Here is a 25,175-nt window from a genome sequence, read left to right as displayed (position 1 = left end):
CAACAAAAAAAAAATCAGAAGTGAGAGCCAAGCAGGGCTTCTCATTTTGCTGAGAAAACCAGAGTTGGCCAGCATTGACCTTGAGCCAGGCTGGAAGAGACACTTGGGCTTGATCTGCTGCTGCCATCTCAGCCAATTTCCGAAATAGCGGAAAGCTCACATCCTCGTCCGCCATCTCCATCACTCTGAAATTCTAGGATTTGGGGGATCCCTGGCTGGGAACCAAGGCTGAGCAGGAGTGGAGCAGGGGCTGCCTTCCCCTCTCCCCTAAGTGGTTATGGTCCTCCTGACAGACTCACCTGGTCCGAGCCTTGAAGTTCCTGATGAGCTGCTCCTTCTCAGCCCCCTTGCTCACCCAGAATTTGTGGGGTATGATGTAGCTGGAATGGACCCGGCACTGGGGACAGGCCCTATAAGGGTGGTAAGGGGTAGTCACGAACCCAGACCTCTCTGAGGGGTTCCCTCCCTCCCTGCCTCCCGGCTCTTCCTGAGACTGACTTGATGACGTCCAGCGGGAAATTCTGCTGGCTCTTCCTCCACGTGCGCAGGCAGCCCAGGCAGTGGGCGTGGCTACAGTTGGGCAGGATGCCAAACATCCGCTCAGCCTCTGGTTTGTCCCACACCTTGTCCATGCAGATGCCACATACAATATCCCGACTGTCCTGCTCCCTCTGCAGCCACACGCAGGGGCAGAGCACATCCATATTCAGTCCCCCTCCTCCTGCCCAGACACACTGCCGCCCCAAATACAGCCCTGGGGACCATGGATGGAACCCTCCTCCAGCAGGGCTGGGTGGCTTAGAGGTCCAGCCAGGCATCCTCTGCCACTGGCCCTCCCCCGCTACCTGCTGTACCTTCTGGTCCAAGCTCTGAAGTGGGCCCACGAGCTCCCGGACTGGATCTGACGGAGGCTGATGTTCCTGGGAGTAGCTGTTGGGGGAAACTGGATCCATTCATTCATCTACTCATTCAGGCAACACCTACCCAGCATCTGGTGCACACCAGTCTCTATAGGCACGCAACGTCCAGCCCCCAAGTAGCTCAGAATCCGGGCAGAATTGTAAGCCTCTAATACAACCACTGAGGACCATGCTGTCCAATAACAGCAGCCACTGGCCACATGTGGCTAGTGAGCACCCGAACGGCAGCTAGTCTGAACGGAGAGGTGCCAAGAGTGTAAAATACACGAGATTTTTAAGCTGAGTACCAAAAAAGACTAAAATATTCCATTAATAACTTTTTACATTGATTACAGGCTGGGATAATATTGGATATATACTTTTTGATAAATCGGGCTAAATAAAATATAGTATGAAAATTAAACTTCACCTATTGCTTTTTACTTTTTTTTTTTTTTTTAAGTAGGCTCCACACCCACACCCAGCATGGAGCCCAACACAGGGCTTGAACTCAAGACCCTGAGATCAAGACCTGAGATGAGATTCAGAGTCAGACACTTAACCAACTGAGCCACCCAGGTGCCCCAGCTTTTTACTTTTTTAACATGGCTACTAGAAATATTTAAATTGCATATATGAATTGTGACCACTTCAGAATACAGTTTGGCAGTTCCTCAAAATACTAAACATGGAGCTACTATACGATCCAGCAATTCTGCTTCTAGGTATATACCAAAGAGAAACAAAAACATGTATGTCCACACAAAAACTTACACACGCACGCTTATATCAACATTATTTGTAATAGCCAAAAAGCAAAACAAATGTCCATCAACTGATGAGAAAAAAAGACAAAAGGCAGTATTTTCATACAGCAGGAGATTATTCGGCCATAAAAAGGAATGAAGTACTGGGGGTGCCTAGGTGGCTCAATCGGTTGGGCAGCTGCCTTTGGCTCAGGTCATGATCTCGGGGTCCTGGGATCGAGCCCTGTATCAGGCTCCCTGCTCAGAAGGGAGTCTGCTTCTCCCTCTGGCTGCTGCTCCCCCTGCTTATGCGGTCTCTCTGTCAAATAAATAAAATCTAAAAAAAAAAAAAAAAGGAATGAAATACTGATCTATGTTACAACATGGATGAACCTAGAAAATGTTATGCCAAGGAAAAGAAGCCAGCCATAAAGGGCCATATGGTGTGTGACTCCATTTATATGAAGCGTCTGGAACAGGCTGATCCATAGAGACAGAAAGTAGTTTAATGTTTGCCAGTGGCTGGGGGGAGGGGGGGAGGGGAAGGTACTGCTAATGGGTTTCTTTCTGGGATGATGAAAATCTTCTAAAGTTAGGTAGTGGTAACGTTTGTACAACTCTGAATATACTATAGTACATTGGATTGTATACTTTAAATTGGTGAATCTGAATTTTATCTCAACAAAGCTGGTAAAAAATTATATGTGTGACTTCTATATCAGCTGGACAGCACTGAATTAGAGCAGTAATTTAAAAAAATAACCACTCACACTTACTGCTTACTCTGCATCCGGTACTGTGAGCTAAGTACATCACATTTATGAACTCACTGCACTTCATAAAACCCTGTGAGACAGGTACCGTTATCAGTGTCCTTTTGTAGATGAAGACATGGGTGTCCAGAGAGCTTAAGTGACTTATCCAAGATCACACAGCTGCTAAGTGGCAGAGCCAGCCTAAGAAACTAAGGTAGCTTGACTCCACAGGCCCCATGATACTCTGCTTCTTGAACATAGATAAAGACAGAGCTGGAGGAAAGTTTCCCTCTAGCTAGGAATCGTGAAGTGAGAAAGGGATAAAAGAAATATAAACCTTGCTCAGAGATAACACAGGAAACTTGGTCTTGGATCCCACTTGGGCCCCCCCCATCCCACCCCCCATTCCCGGAAGGGCCCCTGATGACTTACATGATGGTGAGAAGGATTTCCAGGAACCGTCTTCAACCTCATCGGCCTTGCTGGCCAACCCTGCCAGGCCAAACTCCCTGACCCAGCAGGCCCTGGGCCAGTCCCGGCCCATAGCCACAGAGGGCAGGTAGGTAGGCTCGGAGCCCCTGCGGGTCAGCCCCAGCCAGGGTCTTGGCAGGGTGACACATGGCTCCGAATGGCGCCGGCCCCATTCCAGGTGGCCAGGGGGCTGAGGGTGCTGATAGCTACATTGGGAAAGAGAAGAGTGAAGAGACGCAGATAGGACCCCCCACCCCCACCCCAGGGCTCGGAGCTAGCTCAGCCTAGAATTTGGAGCCGAGAGGGGAGAAAAGGCTTTGGGAAGATGCACGGTGAATGGAGGGAGGGTTCCTCCTGTGTCCCCAGTCCTATTCCCCACTCGAGGATAGGAGTGCTTACCTGCATTGATCTCCATGGAAGCAGAAACCTCGCCGGAAGTATCTGCAGACCTGGGACTCCTTCCTGCCTTGTGCAAAGTAGTAGCTCATTGCCCAGTGATGGGCCCCTCCGGCAGAGGTCCTAAGAGATTGCCTGAGTCAGGCTCAGCCCCATTTTTAGCTCCTGCCTTTGTGATCTTTAGACAGAGAAGCTGTAGGATCGGAGAGCACAGGCTCTGGAGTTGGTCCTGTGTTCACATCCTGACCTTCTGGGGTGCCCGGGGTGAGCAACTCAACTTCCCTAAAGCTTGGTTTCCTCATCCTTAAAATTAGGTTAGCAATGCCTCATTGTTGCCTCAGGGTTGTTGCAAGGGTTCTTTAAAGATTTTTGCATAACGCACGTAGTGGGTACTTAGTAAATCACAGTGATTACTCTTCCTTCCTCCAAGCACAGAGTCTTGTGGGCTCTGGAGTCAGAACTCTGGGTTCAAATTCCAGTACCAGGGCCAGCCTCATGGGCACAGATCTGTGTCGTCACACAGGGGTCCTGCACTTGCTTTAATGATCTGCTCTTATCCTCTTGAAAGGATTACATTAAAAAAACACATTTTGTTTATTTGAAAGAGAACATGGTAGGGGGCAGTGGAAGAGGGATAAGGAGAAGTAGGGTCCTCACTCAGCAGGGAGCCTGATGAGGGGCTCGATCCCAGGACCCAGGGATCATGACCTGAACCGAAGTCAGATGCTTAACTGACTGAACCACCCAGGCGCCCCTGAAATGATTACATTTTTGAACAAGGGCCCTGATGTTCATTTTGAACTGGGTCTCACAGAGTCCTTAGCCGGTTCTGCCTGATACCGCTACTCTTTGGTTGTGTGAGCTTGGACAACCTTTCCATTCCTTAGTTTCTTTATCCATAAAATGGGGATAATATTAGTACCTATTTCATGGGGTGAGGTCAAATTTAAATGCACAATATATTTAAAGACAATATATGGAGGCATCTGGGTGGCTCAGCTGGTTAAGCGTCTGCCTTTGGCTCAGATCTTGATACCGGGGTTCTGAGATAGAGCCCTGCATCGGGCTCTCTGTTCAGCCAGAAGTCTGTTTCTCCCTCTGCCCCTCACCCTGCTCTCATGCTCTCTCTCACTCAAATAAATAGATAAAATCTTCTAAAGATTTTTAAAAACAAAGACAATATATATAGTAAGCCCTCAATAAACATTAGCTGTTTTCAACCTCATCATCACTACTACAAGGGCTTCTGAGGGAGAAGGTGGGAGGCAGAAAAGGGAAGGAGGAGGCTGGGTTGGGCAGGTGTTTATTGAGAATCTACTATATGTTCAGGCCCGGGCCTGGGAATGGGGACAGTTGTCCACTCTTGTTATGTGCTTCCTTGCTTTGAGGGAAAATGAGACCACACATGAGGTGCCCAGGGCATCAGGGATGGGGATGGTCTCTAGAGAACACAGATCACTAGCCCAAGTTGACGGTCCACCTTAGAACAGCCAGCACCATTGCCCCAAGAATGGCCAGTGCTGAGCCCCGGACAGAGAAGCAGGCAGACGGAGGGGATGATGAACGACAGCTCCCCCCTGCTCCGGGCTTGCTGGGGAAGGTGCCAAACCGTGGGTCACATGGTCCTTCATTTACAACAACAGCATGGAACCCCTGGATGAAGAACCTGCTTTTGGAGCTCCCGTTGAAGCGACCAGAGAACCAAGAAATAGGGCCACGACTAGTGGGTGAGGTGTGAGGCGTTCTCCTCAGCCACAAAATTTCAGGGGATGCTCCCCAAAACCTAACACAAGAAATCCTATCTTAAAGATCAAAATACATGCCCAAGAAATTCTACCATGACCAAAATATTAAACTCATAAACAAAGAGAGGATTCAGTCCCACACAAGTTATCTGATTTGCCTCCCCCAGTCCAGGCCCCGTAAGAAGGGCACAACTGATCCAGGCCAGTGCCGGCCGTGACGAAGACTCAGCCGGAGACAAGCAGCAGGCAAGGTGGGGACTGACTTTTGACAGGGTGGCCAGGGAAGGCCTTGGAGGAGGCGGAAGAGGTAATAATCATTATTCCAGATAGAATGTTCTGCTGTTACATAATATAATGATAATAGTAGTATTGTTGCCTTTTTTTTTAATTGTCTTGGAAATGTGGGAAACCATTGCATTTCCTTTTTTTTTTTTTTTTAAGATTTTATTTATTATTTGACAGAGAGAGACACAGTGAGAGAGGGAACACAAGTAGGGGGAGTGGGAGATGGAGAAGTAGGCTTCCTGCTGAATAGGGAGCCAGATGCAGGGCTTGATCCCAGGACCCCAGGATCATGACCTGAGCTGAAGGCAGGCACTTAACAACTGAGCCACCCAGGCACCCCAGTATTGTTGCTATTTTTATGGAAACTATTATGAAGGCCAGGAGTGTAATGTAAGATCATTAGACAGTAAGTTTTTTGATAGACTGCTATGTAAATTTTGGCATTTAATTCAGAGGAAATTCAAAGAATACTCTTGGGTACATGTGTGCTCTCTCTAAAATAAATAAAGCTTTATAATTTTTTTTAATTCTAAAATTATTTTTTTAAAGATTTTTTTTTTAAAGATTTTATTTATTTATTTGACAGACAGAGATCACAAGTAGGCAGAGAGGCAGACAGAGAGAGAGGTGGAAGCAGGCTCCCCGCAGAGCAGAGAGCCCGATGTGGGGCTCGATCCCAGGACACCGGGACCATGACCTGAGCCGAAGGCAGAGGCTTTAACCCACTGAGCCACCCAGGTGCCCCTGTTTTTTTAAAGATTTTATTTATTTGACAGAGACATAGGGAGAGAGGGAACACAAGCAGGGGAAGTGGGAGAGGGAGAAGCAGGCTCCCCACTGAGCAGGGAGCCTGATGCAGGACTTGATCCTAGGACGCTGGGATCATGACCTGAGCCGAAGGCAGACACTTAACCAACTGAGCCACCCAGGTGCCCCCAAAAATCTTTTTTTTTTTTTTTAAGATTTTATTTACTTATTTGTCAGAGAGAAAGCATAAGCAGGCAGAGTGGCAGGCAGAGAGAAAAGCAGGCTCCCTGCTGAGCAAGGAGCCCGATGTGGGACTCAATCCCAGGACGCTGGGATCATGACCTGAGCCCAAGGCAGTGGCTTAACAGACTGAGCCACCCAGGTTTCCCCCCAATAAATCTTTTTTTTTTAAATTGAAAGTAGGGGATGCCTGGGTGGCTCAGTCAGTTAAGTGACTGCCTTCCGCTCAGGTCATGATCCCAGGGTCCTGGGATTGAGCTCCGCATCGGGCTCTCTGCTCAGCAGGGAGCCTGCTTCCTCCTCTCTCTCTGCCTGCCTCTCTGCCTGTTTGTGATCTCTGTCTGTCAAATAAATAAATAAAATCTTTAAAAAAAAAAAAATCTCATGGGCCAGCCTTGGAGGGGAAGGATTCAGAAATGGCAAAAAGCATGTGATTTAGTGATGTAACTTCTCTTTAAACACATCTTTTAAAAAGCTCTTTTGGATTTTTTTCCCCAAAAGTAATTGTTTTATTATAAAGTGGGACTATTTGTAATACTTTAAGACATGATCCTCTTTGCAACAATTTATGCGATGATGCAAACCACTAGGTAACTTGGTGCCTGGACAGAACATGTGGTTTTCCAGATTTTTTTTAGGAGGTTTTGAAAGAGGCCTAGTCTGTAGGTTTCTGCTCTCAGTTACAATGTGGGGAGTAAACCAGAAGAGGCTGGGCTGGAGTAGGGACCAGACCAGTGGGTGACAAAGTTTGGCAAGGTTGGGGAAGGTGGAGGGAGGGGTGAGGTGTTAAAGAGAGTCACCATGGAAGGTGGGGGGAGGTAACCCTAGAAGAGGAGCCAGTAACCCTCAGAGGAAGCACTTGTAGGTCTCCTCTTCAGTCCAAGGATGGAAATCCGCTGGAAGGGGAGATGTGCTGGGATGGCTTTGCCTTTCCCCAAGGACCACCACTGAGGCCAATCTCCAAAACCGCCAAGGGTGGGGCCACCAACTGTCTCCTTCACAGGCTGAGCTCAGGTCATGATCTCGAGGGATAGAGCCCTTGTTGGGCTCTGTACTCAGTAGGAAGTCTGCTTGAGGATTCTCTCCCTCTCCCTCCCCCAATGCTCTCACACACTCTCTCTAAAATAAATAAATCAATCTTAAAAAAAAAGGCTCTGGTAAGTCCTGCAAAGGAACCTGTTCCATCTAACCCAGCATTGCTTAAACCTGTTTTTACTGTTATTTGTTTGGGCCCTCCATCCACACACATTAAGCATACCAGTAAAACACATTTTGCTTGTGGAAACATCAGACCAGTTTATTTAATCCTCAAAACAAGCCTTAAAAGTCAGGAGTCATTTTTTGTTTTCCAAATCTGAGGCTCAGAGAAGTAGGACTCAGAACAAGAGCTAGGATCCAGGTGTCCTCATTCAGCCCAATTTTTCTCTAGGTAACCAAGATTGACTTGTCAAGGGCAAGGGCTGCCTGATTTGGGGAATTTCTCAAGCCAAGCTCTGAGGCCAAAGGGGAGGGACAGAGCCAAAAGGCACAGGTAATCCAGGCCTGGGGAGACAGCAAAAGGGGCTTGGTGCTTGGGGTGCTGGAGCAGTGAGCATACCCAAAGGAATGACTCTCTCATGGTGTAATGTTCAACATGACCTGTTTCCATTCAAACATTTATGAATATCTGGCTCCCTGCAAAGTGCCGGGGCTACAGAGGACACCAGGACACCAGATCCCACCCAGTTTGGGGTTTCTGAGCAGAGAAATCTTTGCTGAGAGGAAGAGAAAGAAGGCAACTAGGAAACGGTCAGACCATGAGCTAGCCCTGACTGAGCTGGGCAGCCTTGGTATACCTTTTCTCCTCTCTGGTCCCAGTCTCCTCCTCTGGACTATGAGGGTATGGGAAATGATCTCTAGACCCTTCCAGCATCGGGGTGGGGGCAAGGAAGCCCCTCCTCCCCCTGATGCACCCCTCATTCTTAGACAATGAGCTTTCGAAAGCTAGGCCAAGCCTCAAAGCCTTTTCTCCCACCTTCCCTGGGTTCCACTGAGACCCCGAGCCCTACCTGCATAGCCGCTGGGAGCCGGGCCTCTCTCTACCGTAGTGGCTGCTATCTTCCTCTGTGGAGTCCATTCCAGTGGCAGCCCCTAGTGAGAATCAAGCAGGCTCCTCAGGTGCACCTTTATCCCTCCCTCCGCAGGCAGGGCCAAAAGGAGGAGGGGCTCCACAACCAGACCTGCCCCCTCCCCTGGCTCCAGGCCTGCAGGGATGGAGGACAGAGGCAGGAGGGCTGAGGGGGTTTAGCAGCCCAGCCCAGGCTCCAGGAAGTGGAAGGGATCGGGCATGAGGACCTTCAGGGATCCCTAGGTGATTACTGGAGGAAACTGGGGAATGGTTAAAACTTCAAAGGTTTGGAGGGACAGGGTGAGGAGGGGATGCAAGGACCAGGGACCTAGGACCAAAGGCCCAGGAGGCTGGGAGTCTCAGGGCTGAGGAAGTGCTTTGTGGTGTCTGAGAGGGGTTTACAACGGAGGAAGCCAGAGCAGGGCCTCCCTCAACTCCAGGGCTACGTAAACCCCACATGTGGAGCTGAGCTTGGTGGGGAAATCAGGGTAGGGTGGGAGACTTTGGAGCATTCAGGAGGTGGCTGAAGCCAGGCATGGGATCCAGGGAGGGCCATCCAGAGCGGCCAGGTCCTGGATAAAGGCTCTGGGGACCTCCCTCCAGGACCAGGATGTTCTTTCTGCAGAAAGTCACAGTGGCCTGCTCTATGCCACTGAAGCAAGTTTGCTCTCCTGGGCACAAGAAATTGGACTAGAGTCCGTGACTCGGCAAGGGTTGCCACGAGAGGCAGCCAGGAAGGGGCTTGGCAAGCCTTTATCCAACGAGGAAGCCTCAGATTAGATGACAGGCCCTCCGGCAAGCAGAGCCTCTTTCTCGGGCAGGATAAACGCCTGGTGGATTCATAGCTTGTTGTGGGGAGAACCACGGGATGGGCCCAAGGAGGGTGGGGAGCTAGGAAGGGGGACCATGAGGTTTAGGAGTCTTTCCTGCTCTATTTATTATTTTATTATTTTTTAAAAGATTTTATTTATTTATTTGACAGAGATCACAAGTAGGCAGAGAGGCAGGCAGAGAGAGAAAGAGGAGGAAGCAGGCTCCCCGTGGAGCAGAGAGCCCGATGTGGGGCTCGATCCCAGGACCCTGGGATCATGACCTGAGCCGAAGGCAGAGGCTTTAACCCACTGAGCCACCCAGGCGCCCCTATTTTATTATTTTTTTTTAAAGTAATCTCTGTGCCCAGTGTGGGACTCGAACCTCAGGACCCTGAGATCGAGTCACACACTTTTCTGACTGAACCAGCCACGTGCCCTTCCGTGGTTCTATTTCTAAGCTAGTCCTGCCCCAGTCCCATCTTACTCCTCCAAAGCCCGTGCTCTCTCCACTTGACTGCACTGCCCCCTATGGAAGAGAAATTTTAAAACACCAAATAAGAGGAATTTCACTTAAAAATTAAAGGAGCGATTTAAAAATTGAATTTAAACAACTTATGTCTGTCAGTAAATTGAGATCATAGATTGGGACCAATAGTCTTGGACATCTTTGTTATTTCCTTTACTTTTGCTGGATCAAAATTATTACAAGACCGCTGTTCTGAACACTGAGCTATGGAGCCCACTTTGGATCAAAATTATTTTTTTTATATAGTTTTTATTTTAATTCCAGTTAGTTAACACACAGTGTTATGTTAGTTTCAGGAGTACAATATAGTGACTCAACAACTCCATAAAACACCCTGTGCTCATCGCAAGTGCCTTCCTTAATCCCCATTCGCCTGTTTCCCCCATCCTCCCACCGCCTCCCAAGCAAATCATCAGTTTGTTCTCTAAGAGACCTTTCTGGGTTTGCTGATTTTTTCCCCTTTGCTTGTTGGTTTTGTTTCTTAAACTCCGCATATGAATGAGCTCATATGGTATTTGTCTTTCTCTGGTGGACTTAATTTCGCTTAGCATTATACTCTCTAGTTCCATTCATGTCATTGTAAATGGATTGAAATTATTTTTTAAAAAATTTTATAGGAGCTGCCAATCTTCCCTCTGTGGAGGCTGTGCCCATTTATATTCCCACCAACAATATGAGAGTGCCTGGATTAGCACATCCTTGCCAAAACAATGTTATCACACTTGTTAGTGTTTCTTAACTTGGTGATTTAAAAAAGTATGTCATTGTAGTTTTAATTTGTGTTTTTCCTACTATGGGTAAAACTGAGCATCTTTTCATATGTTCGTTTTTTAGGTAGATGCTATAACCAATGTAGGCCTTGTGATCAAGACCCAGAGATCTAGAGTCAAGAGTCTTATGCTCTACTAACTGAGCCAGCCAGGTGCCCCAGGAATCTTTTTTATGTTTAAAAGGCACTTCTTTCTCTTTTTCTATCTTTACCCATTTTTCTATCAGTCGTGGACCTTTTACTTATTGATTTGTAGGTGTTCTTTAAATATTAAGGAAATTAGCTCTTTGTCTGATTATGTCACACTTTTTTTACATCATTGATTTAAAATGTCTTACGGTTTTAGTTCTGGGAATTAATTTCTAAGATGTATATATAGTAAGGTTTTTCATTTTTTATTTTATGGACTCTGAGTTTTGTGTACACTGCATGAAACTTAGAAACTTGTGTGTGTATACAATAGACTTTTGAAAGGTCTATCCAGTTCAAGATTATATAAAAATCTTTTCCCACGTGTTTCTTCTAGTTCTTTCTTTTTAACACTGTGTAAATAGTGTATTTATTGACTGTGTATGACTGAGCCCAAGTGTATCCATTTTCCTATTGATGAACGCTCTTTTGTTTCCAAGTTTTTGTTATTGCTGCAGTGAAAACCTATGGGAGTCTGCTGTGTAATTTGGGGGTTTTCACCCCAGACTATGGGGTCAGGTTGGCTTCTCCAGGAAGTACATTTGGAGGTTTATCTGCAGGACACTCAGGGCCGGGTGTTCTTTGGAGCAACAGCTGTAGGTAATTGGAAGGAGGCAGGCTGGGGTAGAGCGAGAAGTTTAACTATAAGGCAGTTGCAGTGGAGCCTTGCCTCTGGCGCTGGGGTGATCCTTCAAGCTGTCCCATACTGGGGCTAGGTGGCTTGGCCTCATACCCCCATGTTGGCTATAGGCTGCACCTGGGGGGTGGACTTATCCCGGCAAGGCAGCTGCCTTCAGCAAGAGCACTTTCCTGAGAGGAAGTGGTCTGGGAGGCCTGCTGCCATGGCAACTAATGGCTAGGTTCTGAGGGATGGAACCTCCCTGACCACACCCCACACCCCCAGCAGCCACAGGCACTTTAAGTGTACTAGGTTTTGCCAAGCTGTTTTTCAAGATCATACCAACTTCTACTCCCTTTTCAGTGTCTAAGAATTTGTACTGCTATTCTTCCTGCTGATGTTTTCCATCTTGAGGTTTCCCATACTATTTTCTAGGTAATTTCGATATGTCTTTCGTGAGGTGCAAAAATTACTTCTTTGGTGGTGTCTAACCTGCTTCTTCTTTTTTAAAAGATTTTATTTATTTGAGAGAGTGAGAGAGCACAACCATGGGGGAGAGAGAGAAACAGGCTTCCCACTGAGCAGAGAGCCCAAAGCAGGGCTGGATCCCAGGCTCCTGAGCTCATGACCTGAGCCGAAGGCAGACGCTTAGCCAACTGAGACACCTGGGTGCCTCTTAGTGCTTAAGTTTTAAAAAGCTATTACAGAGGTAGTAGCTCCTAATTCTCTTAAGGTCACTTTCTTCTCTTTTAGTCTAAATATTCGATTCATTTGTCCTGAGCATCATTAAAAAGAGATGGACTTGCTCCCCAAGTTTTACTCCTGGGGAAGAATCAGGGGTCCTAAGGCCCCAGATCAATATGCCTCTTCCCAGCTGAGTGGCCCCAGGCACACCTGCTAATCTCATTGTGTGTCCTCACCTGTGAAGGGCAGGTGATATTTGCCTGTAGGGTAGTGGTGAGAATTAAGAGATGAGTATGTAGAACGGCTGGCACGAAATAGGTGCTTAATAAAGAATATCACTTAGTGATACTAACAATACTTCTCTTTGCAGCCCCGGAAGCCAGGTACTAACAGAGAACTCATACCGAGACGTACCTTCTCCCTGAACTGAGCGCTATCTGGTTATCTGGTATCCTGTATTCTTACCTCCTGAGCACTGGTTAGAGGACTGGGAGTTAACAACTGAAGCAGTCTTCCACTTGACATGAGCAAAATAAATCAAGCAAACCAGAAGATTCCATCATAAGGAAGACTACCAATTTCAGAGCCACCCCTGTTCCAAGCATTCCTCTTCCTCCTCCTCAGGTCCTCCTGTTCTCCTGGGACTGTCACTCTCCTGACTGAGATGAACCCTGTGGGACTTGACAGGGTTCAGATCGCTGTGGTCAGCAACAGAGAAACAGGGAGGCAAGTGTCAGACTTGGCCATAGCCTTAAGCTTGAGCCTACCGGGGCCGCTCACCTCGAGCTGGTGTCTGTACTTGTGCTGGCTTATCGCGGGCTCTGGGCACCTTTCCCACTCCTTCCTGTGCTGCTCTGTACCTTCGGGGCTGGAATTCTGCACACTACATTTCCCAGGTTTCTTTAAGGTTGTTTTTTTCAATGGGAGGTCCAGGGAGCTGACTGGAAGACAGGAGGAAGGGAGACACTGCCTCTCCAGCCTGTACTCTGACGGCGCTTCTGGCAGGAGCGGCTGAGTTGGCCCTCCAGGCTTCCTGCTCAGGGGATGAGGTCCCCGGGACAGAGCAGCATTGGTGATTGCCAGCACCCTGGCAGCCCTCAATGTCTTGTGTGGACTCTGGTTCTGCAGTCACCCCAGCGGGTGGCTTTAGGCTCCCCATTCCTGCAGTGTCCTTGGGGATTCTAATGATGTTGGCCACTAGATGATCCCACTTCCCACACAGCCCTGGGGCTGACAGCATCTGCCCAGCTCCTAATGGATGGCCTCAATTTCTCCTCTTTGGATCTTTCACTCCTTTCAATAGTTCAGTCACATTTTCCTATAGTAAATTCCCCACTTTGAAATGTTTTGGGGTGCTTGTTTTCCTGGCTGGACAAGCACCAGAGTCTACCCTGAACTTGCCTCTGCCATCGAGCCCATGGGTTTCAGAGTGCTGGGCTCTCCCGGAGCCTCTGTGAAGGTGGCACCCCAGGAAGTAAACGAGGAAACTGGGGTGCTGGCTGAGGAAAGCCCTGGTCTCTTGTGGGGGTGGTGCCTCCTCCAGGGCCCTTTGGAGACCCTCCCCAGCCCTCCTCCCGCCGACCAGGTTGGTACCACAGCACCAAGGGCGCGTATACCGTTCTCCCCCTTGTCCCCCAGATGCTCTGTGCAAGGCAGGGACATCGGTCCTCCGCCCTTGCTGACATATGGTGAGGAACAGGTGATGGGGAAAGACAGATCAGCCCTCTTGTACCCCAAAGTCTCATTTGCCCAGCCCAGTTTCCCCCTTCCTCACTGGATAGGGAAGAGAGGGCGGAGTCCAATCAGCCCCCAGGGAAAAAAACCTGTACAAACAGTGTTGGCCTACATCAACTCTTAAATATTTAATTCCCATTTATTTAAAGTTCTGTCAGTCTGTGTACACTATTTATATTAAAAACACAGGAAGCTGGGGCTCCTAGCAAAAATATACATTTCGATTTTGGAGATTGTGTTCAGACACTGAGAAGAGCTGTATCCTCAGCACCAGGCCTGGGTGGGGGAGGGGGTGCGTGGTGGCGGGTGGCGGGCGGGGGCAGGCACAGTATCCCTCCCTTCACAGCGCTGGCTCAAAGGGAGCACCCCAACCCCAATCCTTGGTCAGCTGAGCGTGGGGGTGGGAGAGAGAAGAATCTTGTCAGTAGAGAATGATCCCGAGGCCTGGAAGGCAGGGACAGACGGATAGGACTCTAAACTCAGGTCTTTCCTAACCTTTCTCAGAGACCCTCCACCAGTCCCTGACCCTTCCAGGACAGTTTCCTTCCTGGAGAAGCAGGTTGGGGTCGGGGTGGGGGCTCTATGACTTCCTACTCAGATACAGCATCCAAACTGGGCTTCAGTCCCTCCCCTGAGGCCGAGTACTTCACCTGGGAGGAGGGGAAGGGCAGACCTGAGGGCCAGAGAAGTGGGACTGGGCCTGGCAAGGTCCTAGGGTCACCAGAGGCTGTGTAGGCGGAGTTCCCAGAAACTGGCTGGGCTGAGGGAAGGGGAGGGTAGCAAGACTGTTGGGACAAACGGATGTCACACTGAGCGGGATCAGTTACCCCGGGCACCTCCCCACTGTGCAGGTGCTGGGCTGGTTCAGCAGGACACCCCTGCGCAGGGCCCTCTGGCCCATCTGCCTCGGGGAAGGGAAGGGAGGGGTGCAGAACCAGGTAAAGTGATTCAGTGCTTGTGTATGCTGGAGTGTTGTGTGTGCGTGCGGGGGGAGGTGCGTGAGCTTCATTGGGGCTCCTGGTTGAAGCTGAGGCCCAGGAACTCCTGAGAAACAGGAGTCGTGGTTGGTGGCTGCTGCAGAGTGGTAGGAGAGGGGGTGCCGATGACCCCCAGGCCTGGGCTCAGAATTAAGTCCACCGCCTGCTGCCTTTTTGGCCAACCTCCACCTCCCTTGAGGCTTGCTCCTCTTCAGTGGGGGGAAGCCCGTCTCCTTCCAGGCTGGGGGTGTCCCCTGGCGGCCAGCGCAGGGGACCATCAGTGACACTGGCCTGGCAAACTGGTGAAAAGAAGAGAGGGTGTTGCTATCAGTGTTGCTGGGGTGTGTTGCTGGAGAGGGGTTGGCTGGATAGGGGAGGGCAGTGACAGTCTGGGGGAGGCATCCTGGCCCTCAGGGCAGGGCCCCGGTGACTCGGGGTCCACTGCTGCAATCAGCCCAGGCCCCGCATGGCTTCCCCAGGAAGCTGGGCCTAGAGAGCTTAGTGTTTCTTTGGCTGGCCCGAGTCCTTTGCTGTGCAGACAGGAGAAGGGAGGCGCCCACCCCTGCAGGTGACTGTTGATGCAAAGGGCAGGCCCATTCCCCCCGGCTCCTGGGGAACAGGGGACGGGGTGGACGAAAGCAGAGGACCTGTTCCATGCTGCTGGTGAAGTAACACAAACTGTCTCTCACAAAGAGAAAGGGGGACAGACATGGGGATGGGGAGAGAGAGAAAGGAAGGCAAGGGAGGAAGGAAGAGGCAGGAAGAGAGAGCGAGGGAGAGCAAGGAAATCAGAGAAGAAAGAGGATCTGAGAGAGAGGCAGGTGAAGAAGGGGAGGCAGAGAAAGCGGGGAGCAGGAGGCCGTGTGTCTGAGCGCAGGAGCAGGGAGGCTGCGGTCCAGAAAAGTCTTGTGGGTGACTTATGTCCCAGCTCCAGCGGCCCGCCCCCTCAGTACATGTCCTTATAGATCTCCTGGAGCAAGGGGTGCAGCGAGGTTTCCGTTTCGGTCTTCTTGATGCGCTGCATCATCTGTGCGTGCTCGGTGACCAGCTGCCGCAGGTCGGCCATCTTCTGCAGCAGCTTGGGGAAGAGGTACTGGGCGTAGGGGTGGTTGGCCTGCAGGTGGAACTCGAGGGCACGTAGGATGGTGTCCTGGATGGCCTCCACCTGGGGCACGTTTATGAGGCCTGGCCGGTCTGTGGGGACACAGGGCAGAGGTATGGGAGGGAGTCGCAGAGGAGCTCCCCTACCTCTACCCTGGGTGGGTGTCTTGGCCCAGAGGACAGCAGACCCGCTGCCGTGACAGACCCGAGCCCTGTCCTGTCAGTGACTGCTCCACAGAGACTTCTAATCCCTCTGCCCCAGGGCCCGGCCCATGTCCTTTGCCTTTTTGGTTTTCTCTTCTGAGAAAGGGGAGTATGACCTCATGGTAAAGAGACTCACTGCCTGGGTTCAACCCGCATCCCCACCACAGACTAGCAAGGAGACTGTGCACTGGCCACTCCCTGCAGCCTCTCTGACTTTAGTTCCGTCATCTGTAAAATGGGGTGACAGAAATGCCTTCTGCACAGGCTGCCATGAGAACCAAGTGAGTTATCATCTAGGAAAAGGAACCACAACAGTGCCTGGTACGAAGTGAGCTCTACAGCACTGTGAGTGTGATGATTATTCTATTTATTGCATTGGGATCTGAAAAGTGGAGGCAAAATACGAAGAATCATCCCCATGAACATGTTGCATATTTCTTCAGTCTTGTCTGCCTCCTCTCCATCGAGAAGAGGGAGCCGGTCCTCCACACCATCGGCACCTCGTGTGTCGTGCTGCCAACATCACACGGGCACCGCCCCACACTGTTTGGGTTCAGGCCTGGTGCCCCGCGGTAAAGGCCCAACTCCCAGAAGGGCTGGGTGTGTGGGGCAGGCCCACCAGCCCCAGCCTCACTTACCTCCACAGAGAATGATAGCCGCAATGAAGAGAGCCAAGTCACTGTCGTCAAGTTCCAGGGCATTGAACTTGACTGCAAACTCAAACTTGGGCTCAATGATGTCACTGAAGGGCTTCCGGAGGCTCCGCAGGAACTCCCGGGTGACGAAACCAGTGCCGTTGGCCACCAGTAAGCCATCCTTGTTGACAATGGAGGCCAGCATGGCGAAGATAGCCTCGTGCACACCATACTTGAGAAGGGTCACCTGATCGTTGAGGAAGAGGTTGCTGAAGCTGGGGATGCTCTTGGCAAACTCGGTGAGCTCCCGCACGGTCTCGACCGTGGTGTACTGGCAGCGGTAGAAGACGTGCACGCTGATCTCCTTGTAGGGGGGCAGGCCGTTCACCAGCTGCTTCCACACCAGGCCCTTCTCTGCTTGCCACAGTGTCTCGATGTCGTGGATCACAAAGGGCTGAAAACCAGGCCCCGTTAGAGGCCAGGCCTTGGGAGGACCCCCGCCCATGTGCTCCCCATACCCCCGGCCTCTTCCCCGAAGTGAGGGGAAGGAAGTAGCCCGGTTCTCCCAGAAGTCAGGTGGGCGGCAGGCAGGGCCTAGTGCGGGCAGCCAGGCCGAGCAGTGACACTCACCGCCGTGTGGCTGGCCTTGCCGGTGAGGATGCCGCGGGCTTTCTTTTTGGTCATGTTGAAGTTCTTCAGGTAGGCATTGTAGATGTGCTTGGAGAAGGCCTTCAGGTCAGCCACCTGTGGGTTGTGCTGATTCCCCTCGCTTGCCGTCAGCCCCGCCACCAGCTTCCTCTTCTCAGCCTCTGGCATCCGGCCAAAGCGGATGGCTGTGTGTGGGGTAGGGGGTGAAGAGAAGTCATCGAGGAGCCCAGGCGGGAGCCAACACCTCCAACCTCCTTGTCTCACAACAGGTACGGACGCCAAAAATGGAGACCCACTTTTTGAGCCCAGGACCCTCAGAAGCTCTACAGCCAGCACACGGGAATATTGGGGAACCCCTCCCGAATGTAAGCTCCAGGGGGACAGGGATTCTGTCTTGTTCATAGTGCCTGGCACATAAGAGCCCTAATTCAGGGAGTTGGCTGAGCCACTGTGGCTGGAAGGCAGTGCAGTGTGACAGGTGGGAAGACAGTCTCTGGTGTCAAAGGCCCATGCCTGAGTTCCAGGAGGCAGGAAGAGGAAGGCTATTTCACCTTTATTCATAAGAAAAATGGGCTAATACTGAAATCTCACTGGATTGTCAAAACAATTCAATAAGAATATTTACACAGTAAGCACTAAAAAATTAGTTATTAGTAATGAACAGGATACAAATCCGGCTTCTCTAAGAGAAGAAGTGAGAAGAACTGAGTTGGCCTTGAGATCTCCTAGGAAATCTGCTCAGCCCACCTAAGGAACAGAGCCTGGGAAGATACAGACTGGAGGGAGGGACCAAGCCCCAGACCTGCCAGGCCCCACCATGGAGGAAAGGCTGCAGATGGAGGGCTTGGGTCCTGCCACCATCTAAAAGGCAAGACAGGGTAGCTGTGGGTGGAGGCATTTAAACAAAAAGCTCTCCTGAATCCCCCGAGGGGGGCTCTGACTCAAGACAGGCAAAGTGGGGGGCAGATGGGCTCTGTGCAATCCTACTGTATGGGGTCTGAAGACAATACCGTAGGAGGCCCAAAGTGCAGGGCAGTCTCTGTCTCCCAGGAGTGGCCAGACTCCAGAAAACTCCTGCCTGGCTGCCGGCAGCGGACACCTGTGGTCACTCATGGCTCCTGCCTGCCTTTACTAACCAGCAAGGGCCCAGGGGATCCCAGGCTTTGGCAGCGGCTTTTTATGCTGTCAGGTCATCTGAGACAGGCTTGGGTTGCTAGAAATGGTGTTTCCAATGTGACTGGAGCTGGGGTCAATCCCCAGTGAGCCTCGGGGATTGAAAGCGGGTGACCACTCTGGGCCCGGGCCCCAAAGCGGATGTGGAGTCGTCTGGGGAAGGCACTTTGGTCTTGGGATTCCTGCACACTGGGCATGGCTCTGAGGGTCTCCTCACCCCACCTCAGCAACCCCTTCCCCCCCACCGCCAGGCCTGGTTTCTGGCCATACTGTGTGGCCGGCTCTCACCATTGTGTGACATGCCCAGGGCCACGCATTTCTGGAAGCGGCAGTACTGGCACTTGTTGCGGTTCTTCTTCTGGATCTTGCAGATCCTTTCGCACTTCTCGTACTCCAGCTTCATGCGGATCGTCCGACGGAAGAAGCCCTGGTGGGGGAGGGTCACAGAAAGCTGAGAATCCTGCTCTGCACCCCGGATTCTGGGATGTCAGGGGCCCCAGTGCTGTGTGTAAATGTCAGAATTCCTGAAATTTGGAAGTTACGGGGGGGGGGGGGGTTTTTTTTTGGGGGGGGGGGGGGGAAGATAGAAAAAAACGCTAAAGCCTTTGAGATATATCTGTCTATATCTGTATCTATCTATCTATCTATCTATCTGTCTAATTCTTCACTTTAAGTGCTTCTTTGTGCGTTTGGTAACATAAAATTGTATCATGGCTAACCTGGTTTACTCGTAAATGTATCTTGTTCCAGGTATTTTCTAGGCAGTGGTTTAGTAAAATAATATGTACCATTTTGATGGGTGTGCAATTAGGAGGATGAACCCAAAAGCACCCCTGGAGAAAGAAAAGTAAGTTTTCTTTTCCCTCCAAGGGGCCCTCTTGGGCCTTGAGGTGCAGGAAGCACTTGCCATCAGCCTGATGGCTGAGCCCAAGCCCCTCGTTCTGTTCTAGAGCTATGTCTCCAGAGGGCGCCAGCAGCCAGCCAGCCCATGCGAGGGGCTGGGGCGGTGCCCAATAGGGCAGGCCAACAAGGGACCAGCCATACCCAGAGCGGAGGCCTGGAAGGAGCCCAAGGGCCTGGCTGCCTCCCGGGTGGGAATTCCGCAGCAGGTACTGTGAGGGCCTGGCTTCTCTGGCCGGTCAGCTCTCCATGTATGTAAACACAGCCCCAGCTGCCAACCGCCACTCGCCGCGGGCCCTACCTTGCACCCCTCACACGCATGAACACCATAGTGGAAGCCCGATGCCTTGTCCCCGCACACACGGCACTCCATGTTGAGGCTGCCACACGAGGCCCCGTCACAGCCCATCTGCAACTGGTCCAGCAGGGAGGGTGGCGAGGAGCTCCGGGAAAGGTCTGTGGACACATGACACAGGGATGCCTTCAGTTTGGCTGGGACAGGGGCCAGCGGAGGTGACCAGAGCCCACAGGGGCACAGTGAGGGTTGTGGGGGAGAGCCCACATTTCCCAAGCAGCCCTCACTCAGCTCAGACACTTAAGAGCTAAGTGCCGCAAGCAGTCAACCTTTCTGAGGGTTGGTTTCTTCATCGAGAACATGAGGCTCTTCCCCGGACCTGCCATATAGCAGGTGTTTGGGAAATGGCAGCTATCATTATCGGGGGGAAGTCAGAGCCTTCCTGGGCTGTACTGACCACAGAGCAGGAAAGAGGGGTGTGTGTGCATGCGTGTTTATCGGGGAGGATGACTATGTTTTGGGGGGAAGGGAGCAAGAGGAGGAAGCAGACAAAATCTCTTTAGACTCAACTTGAGAAGTAGCTCTCGTAGCGTGAGAGGCTCCACCGTCTGGGCCCGTGTGGGGTTGTACGGAATGTGTGTGAGGGAGACCAACCCTCCATCCACCTCTCCTGGGAAATTTGACTCTTGGGTGGGCTCCAGAGATGCTGTAAAGAATCTCTCAAGAAGTTCCAATCTGTTCTTTTTTTCTTTTAAAGATTCTTAAGTTATTTATTTGACAGAGAGGAAACACAAGCACGGGGAGTAGGAGAGGGAGAAGCAGGCTTTCCGCTGAGCAGGTACCCGGATGTGGGGCTCGATCCCAGAACCCCGGGATCATGACCTGAGCCAAAGGCAGATGATTAAGCCACCCAGGTGTCCCAAGAAGCTCAAAGCCACACTTACGAAACTTCCTGCTCAAGCAGAAAGAAGGCAGTATCAGTCAGGTCAACTGGGCAGCAAACTGAATATCCCCAGGTTTTTTCTTCTATTAAGTGTATGGGACGTTTGAACCAGTGTTATGGGTGGAAGCAAGGAAAGTACTAGACCACGGCAATAACTTCAGGGGTAGGTGCTGTCAGATGACGCGGTAATCTCTGGGATTCTCTTTGGAATCTCTCCCTTGCACACTTAGCAATGAGCGCGGCCTGAGCCTTGGTGTCCCCGGCCCAGGGCCAGCCACATGACCCCACATGCTGCCTGTCCTGCCTCTGCCACGCTGGCTAGAATCTGCTGTTCTCTGCTCTCTTTCCTGATGACCGAGCAACCTCCTCAGGGGCAGGGGCCAAATCCCCAGACCAGAGAATCACTGGCTCAGAGCAGGCCGGCACCTCAGGGAGACTCACGCCGTGGAGCTGAGCCCAGGCTGAACGTTTCCCAGGCTGGTATTGTCCCTGGTCTGTCATCCAGAAAGCACCAGGGAGCCTGCTCCCTTCCTGGGCTGGTAAGGGCAGGGGCCTAAGGTGAAATGGCCTGTCCCTCCTAGGGTCTTCACTCCCAACCTTCGGTCATTCCGAGGGGTGTAACCATTCGCCTCAGCCCACAGATGGGGGAGAGTGAGCTCCCTCCGTCTCCTGGGCACTGTGCCCCGGAGGGCAGAGCCCCTCTGGTTTTCTGCATAGCCTTTGCCACCACACGTCAGTCCGTGTGCGTTCACTCAGTGCTGGGGGCCCTCCACCAGAATGTAAGGGCCACTGGGCAGGAATGCTGCCCCCGGGTGCTGCTGCGGAACAGGGAGCAGGCACGGAGCACTGACTCTGGTGGAGTGAGTGGACTTCGAGCTCCCTGGGTTGGTCCTGCGCTCAGCGCCCACTGGCTGCAGGGGCTGAGCAGTCCCTGCTGCGCTCAGAGGCAGCCTAAGAGAGGCAAGAGAACTCACGGTACGAGCTGTCATGGGAAAATGGGAAAATGAGATCACGTGTGAGAATCCTTGGTAGAGACGAGCAGGAGGGTTTCTGGCACTTCCTCCTCCAACCCGTGTGGTCTGTGTGCAGGTTCACTTTGTGTCACTTCTTGTAAACAGCTGCGTTTTTGTGGCTGACACGTCTGCCTCCTCTGCTAGACGGGGGACATCTCTAATCACACCGCCTTTGGATCTCAGAGCTCACTTCCAACAACGAGTCCTGTCCGCAACCACTGATCTCTTGGTGGTGCCCTCCTTGCTCTCCCTCCTGGCCCCAGAGGCTTGGCAGGCATCTAGGCATTTGCACTGCACGTGGCCAAGCCACCCTCTCCCTTCATTCAGCAGACGTTTGATGAGCACCTGCTGTGTGCAGAGAAGGATCCAGACCTGCCCTTGACCAGCTGAGGCCAGAACAAGGTGAGAAAGCTGGAGTACGATGTGGCCAGGGGCAACACAGGCCAAGAGGCAGGCAGGTGGTTCAGGACTTGGAAGCGCCCACCATTCAAGCAAGAGGCTCTTGGGAAAGGTGACTGCTCCCCTCTCTGGGCTCAAAGATGAGATCCTTGGGAGACTTCCAAGTCGGCTTCCAGATGCTCGGGAAGAGCAGGCATGAGGGTTAAGAATGTGACTGAGTTCAAACTGGTGTCTTGGGCTCAACCCCCAGCTCTGCCCTCTGGGCCTCAGTTTCCTCCTCTGTAAGATGGAGATGACAGGAGCATCTACCTGAGAGCCATGGTGAAAAGCAACAAACAGGCGTACTACAGAGAAGAGCCCTAGAACCTGAAAGTACATGTGAACAGCAGCATGAGCTAGGACAGTGCTTGGCAGAAAGCTGCAATTCTGCACTCCCCAAGCTGTGTACCCCACACGGACAGGGACCGTGACGTGTCCTCCTCCTGGGTTGTACCTCCTCCCCCACAGCTTCATGGAAATTCAGTGTGGGGGGGGGCGCTCCTGGGTGGCTCAGTGGGTTAAAGCCTCTGCCTTTGGCTCAGGTCATGATCCCAGGATCCTGGGATCGAGCCCCGCATCAGGCTCTCTGCTCAGCTTCCTTCTCTCTCTCTGCCTGCCTCTCTGCCTACTTGTGATCTCTGTCTGTCCAATAAATAAATAAAATCTTAAAAAAAAAAAAAAGAAAGAAATTCAATGGGGGGATGTCTTATGAGACCCAGAGAGTCCCCAGAACCAGAGCAAGCCTCCTTTCATGTCCCCTGGCCTGCCACTGGCCTGGGGCTCAGGAGCACTAGGATCACTGGGAACCTTGGGAGAAGCCAAGAAGCTCCAGCCCCACCAGCCCCTGGGGCAGCCTGAGCTCCGGATCCTGAGGAGATGCGCGGGGTGAACATCTCAGAAGGAAGTGCTAGAAACTGGACTGTGGGGAAACAGGCCCAGGGCGAGGATGAGGTCACTGGGCTGTGGCTGTCCTAGCCCTGGGTCATGAATAGACACAGGCTGCAGAACCTGAAAGCAGTTGGTGATGCTTGGTGGTGGCCAGTGAGGGGGACAGGGGCACCCCCTACCTGTCTGGAATAAATTTTAGAGAATAAAAATAACTGCCACAGAAGGCGGAGAGAGAGGGGCGCCTGGGTGGCTCAGTCACTAAGCGTCTGCCTTCGGCTCAGGTCATGATCCCAGGGTCCTGGGATCGAGCCCCACATCAGGCTCCTTGCTCAGTGGGGAGCCTGCTTCTCCCTCTCTCTCCCTCTGCCTGCTGCTCTGCCTACTTGTGCTTACTCTCTGTCAAATAAATAAATAAAATCTTAAAAAAAAAAAAAAGGCGGAGAGAGGCAGGGGAGGTGAGGCGCTGGGGTGGGCAGAAGTGTACGCACCCTCCAGGGGTAGGCTCTGTGCTGGAGTGCATGTACAGTGGGGATACGAAGTGGTGGGGGCTTGAGAGTGGGTTTTCTTTCTTTATTTTTTAAATTTTTCTTTATCTGACAGAGAGAGAGAGTACGGATGCAGCAGAGAGGGGGAGAAGCAGGCTCCAAGCTGAGCAGGGAGCCCGATGTGGGCCTTGATTCTAGGACTCTGAGCTCATGACCTAAGCCGAAGGCAGGCGCTTAATGACTGAGCCACCCAGGCTCCAGGAGTGGGTTTTCTAAAGATAAAGGTTCTGTTTCTTCCTGGCTGACCACCTGGCTTAAGGGTTTATCCCTGAGGCCTACCCAAAAGTAATGATGGCAGAATGCTCCCCATTCTAGGGACCAAGTTCTGAAGGTCCCACTGCCTTGCCCATGACCTCCCGGTGTGAGACTAGGGTTCCGAGAGGCCACCCCCTTACCAGGAGCCCCTGCTTGCTGCCTCTCAGGTATGCTGGGTGGGGACATGGGCCATACCAGTCTGAGGGCCGTCTGCCAGCACAGCGGCTCTTCCCAATCAGGCCAGCACCGTCCTTCCCCTGGCTCCTCCTCAGCTCTCAGGAAATGTACTTGCTCACCCAATGGCCATCATCTGGGCCCTGAGCCCTGCCTCTGAACTTCCACTCTAGCCACACCCTGCCTGACCCCCTAAACATCTCCTGAGGGCCCACCACTACCTCTACCCCAGGAAGCGAGGGGAAAAGAACCAGCATTTATCAGGCCCCCACCAAGAGCTTGTTAGTATCATTCCATATCACCTTGGAAGATAGTGACTGATACCATTTAAAGATAAGGAAACTGAAGCTTGGTGAGGTTAAGGTCACCTGTCTAAGACCTGGTGGGACTGGGACTTGAACCTACACCTGACTTCTGGTAAAGATTATGTGTTAACACTAATAATCTCTTTTTTGTGTGCCTCTGTGCACCAGGCATTCTGCTGGATACTTTATACCATTAATCCCATGGGAACCTTAAAATAACCCTTCAAGGAAGGTCTTCTGACCCTTTCATAGGTGAGGTTAAGTAACATGCTGACAGTGGCACTGGCCAGATTGTTAATTTTATGTGTCACCTTGGCCAGGCCATGGTTCCCATGTGACCAGTTTTTGGTTGAACACCAGTCTAGATGTTGCTGTGAAGATATTCTTTAGATGTGAGTAACACTGAAATCATTACTCTCCATAATGTAAGTAGGCCTCGGGCCAATCAGTTGAAGGCCTTATGAAAATAGACGGAGGCCTCCCTAAGGAAGATGGAATTCTGCCTCTGCACTGCCTTTAAACTCAAGCTACAGCATCAGCTGCCCTGGGGTTTCTGGTCTGCTGGCCTGTCCCACAGAATTCAACTTGTCAGCCCTCACAGTTGTGTAAACCAAGGCCTTAAACACACACACACACACACACACTTTCTCTCTCTCTCTCTCCTGGGGTTTCTGGTCTGCTGGCCTGTCCCGCAGAATTCAACTTGCCAGCCCTCACAGTTGTGTGAGCCAAGGCCTTAAACACACATACACACTCTCTCTCTCTTTATCTATGTGTGCACACATCCTATTGGTAATAACCTAGAACCACCCAACCTCTGGGGCTGAGCTCATACTATTCATTACTACTAATCAATGATTCATGACTATGACAAGTGATGAGACATGCTGAGGATGACACCAGGCCATTATTGGAATGTTTAGACTCAGTGTAAACACTAAGCCCAACACCCAGGGA

The 25,175-nt window shown here is 51.5% G+C and overlaps 1 protein-coding gene across 2 annotated transcripts in view; it reads right to left on the bottom strand.

Moving 5' to 3' along the window:
* Positions 1–14,019: 14,019 nt before the first annotated feature.
* Positions 14,020–25,175, bottom strand: part of LOC111152376 (peroxisome proliferator activated receptor delta) — a 77,693-nt gene continuing 66,537 nt past the window's right edge. For both annotated transcript variants that reach the window (XM_022510901.1, XM_022510902.1), the window contains 5 exons: positions 19,664–19,818; positions 18,751–18,889; positions 17,272–17,474; positions 16,645–17,095; positions 14,020–15,895 (listed from right to left, as the gene is read on the bottom strand). In XM_022510901.1, the coding sequence (XP_022366609.1) occupies positions 15,648–15,895; positions 16,645–17,095; positions 17,272–17,474; positions 18,751–18,889; positions 19,664–19,818 (1,196 nt within the window). In that variant the 3' untranslated portion in view covers positions 14,020–15,647. The remainder of the gene's footprint in view (positions 15,896–16,644; positions 17,096–17,271; positions 17,475–18,750; positions 18,890–19,663; positions 19,819–25,175) is intronic.

Source organism: Enhydra lutris, unplaced genomic scaffold, assembly GCF_002288905.1.
Source record: "Enhydra lutris kenyoni isolate GAN:26980312 unplaced genomic scaffold, ASM228890v2 scaffoldscaffold28, whole genome shotgun sequence".
NCBI classification, from domain to species: Eukaryota; Metazoa; Chordata; class Mammalia; order Carnivora; family Mustelidae; genus Enhydra; species Enhydra lutris.
This window is presented reverse-complemented; position numbering and strand designations above follow the sequence as displayed.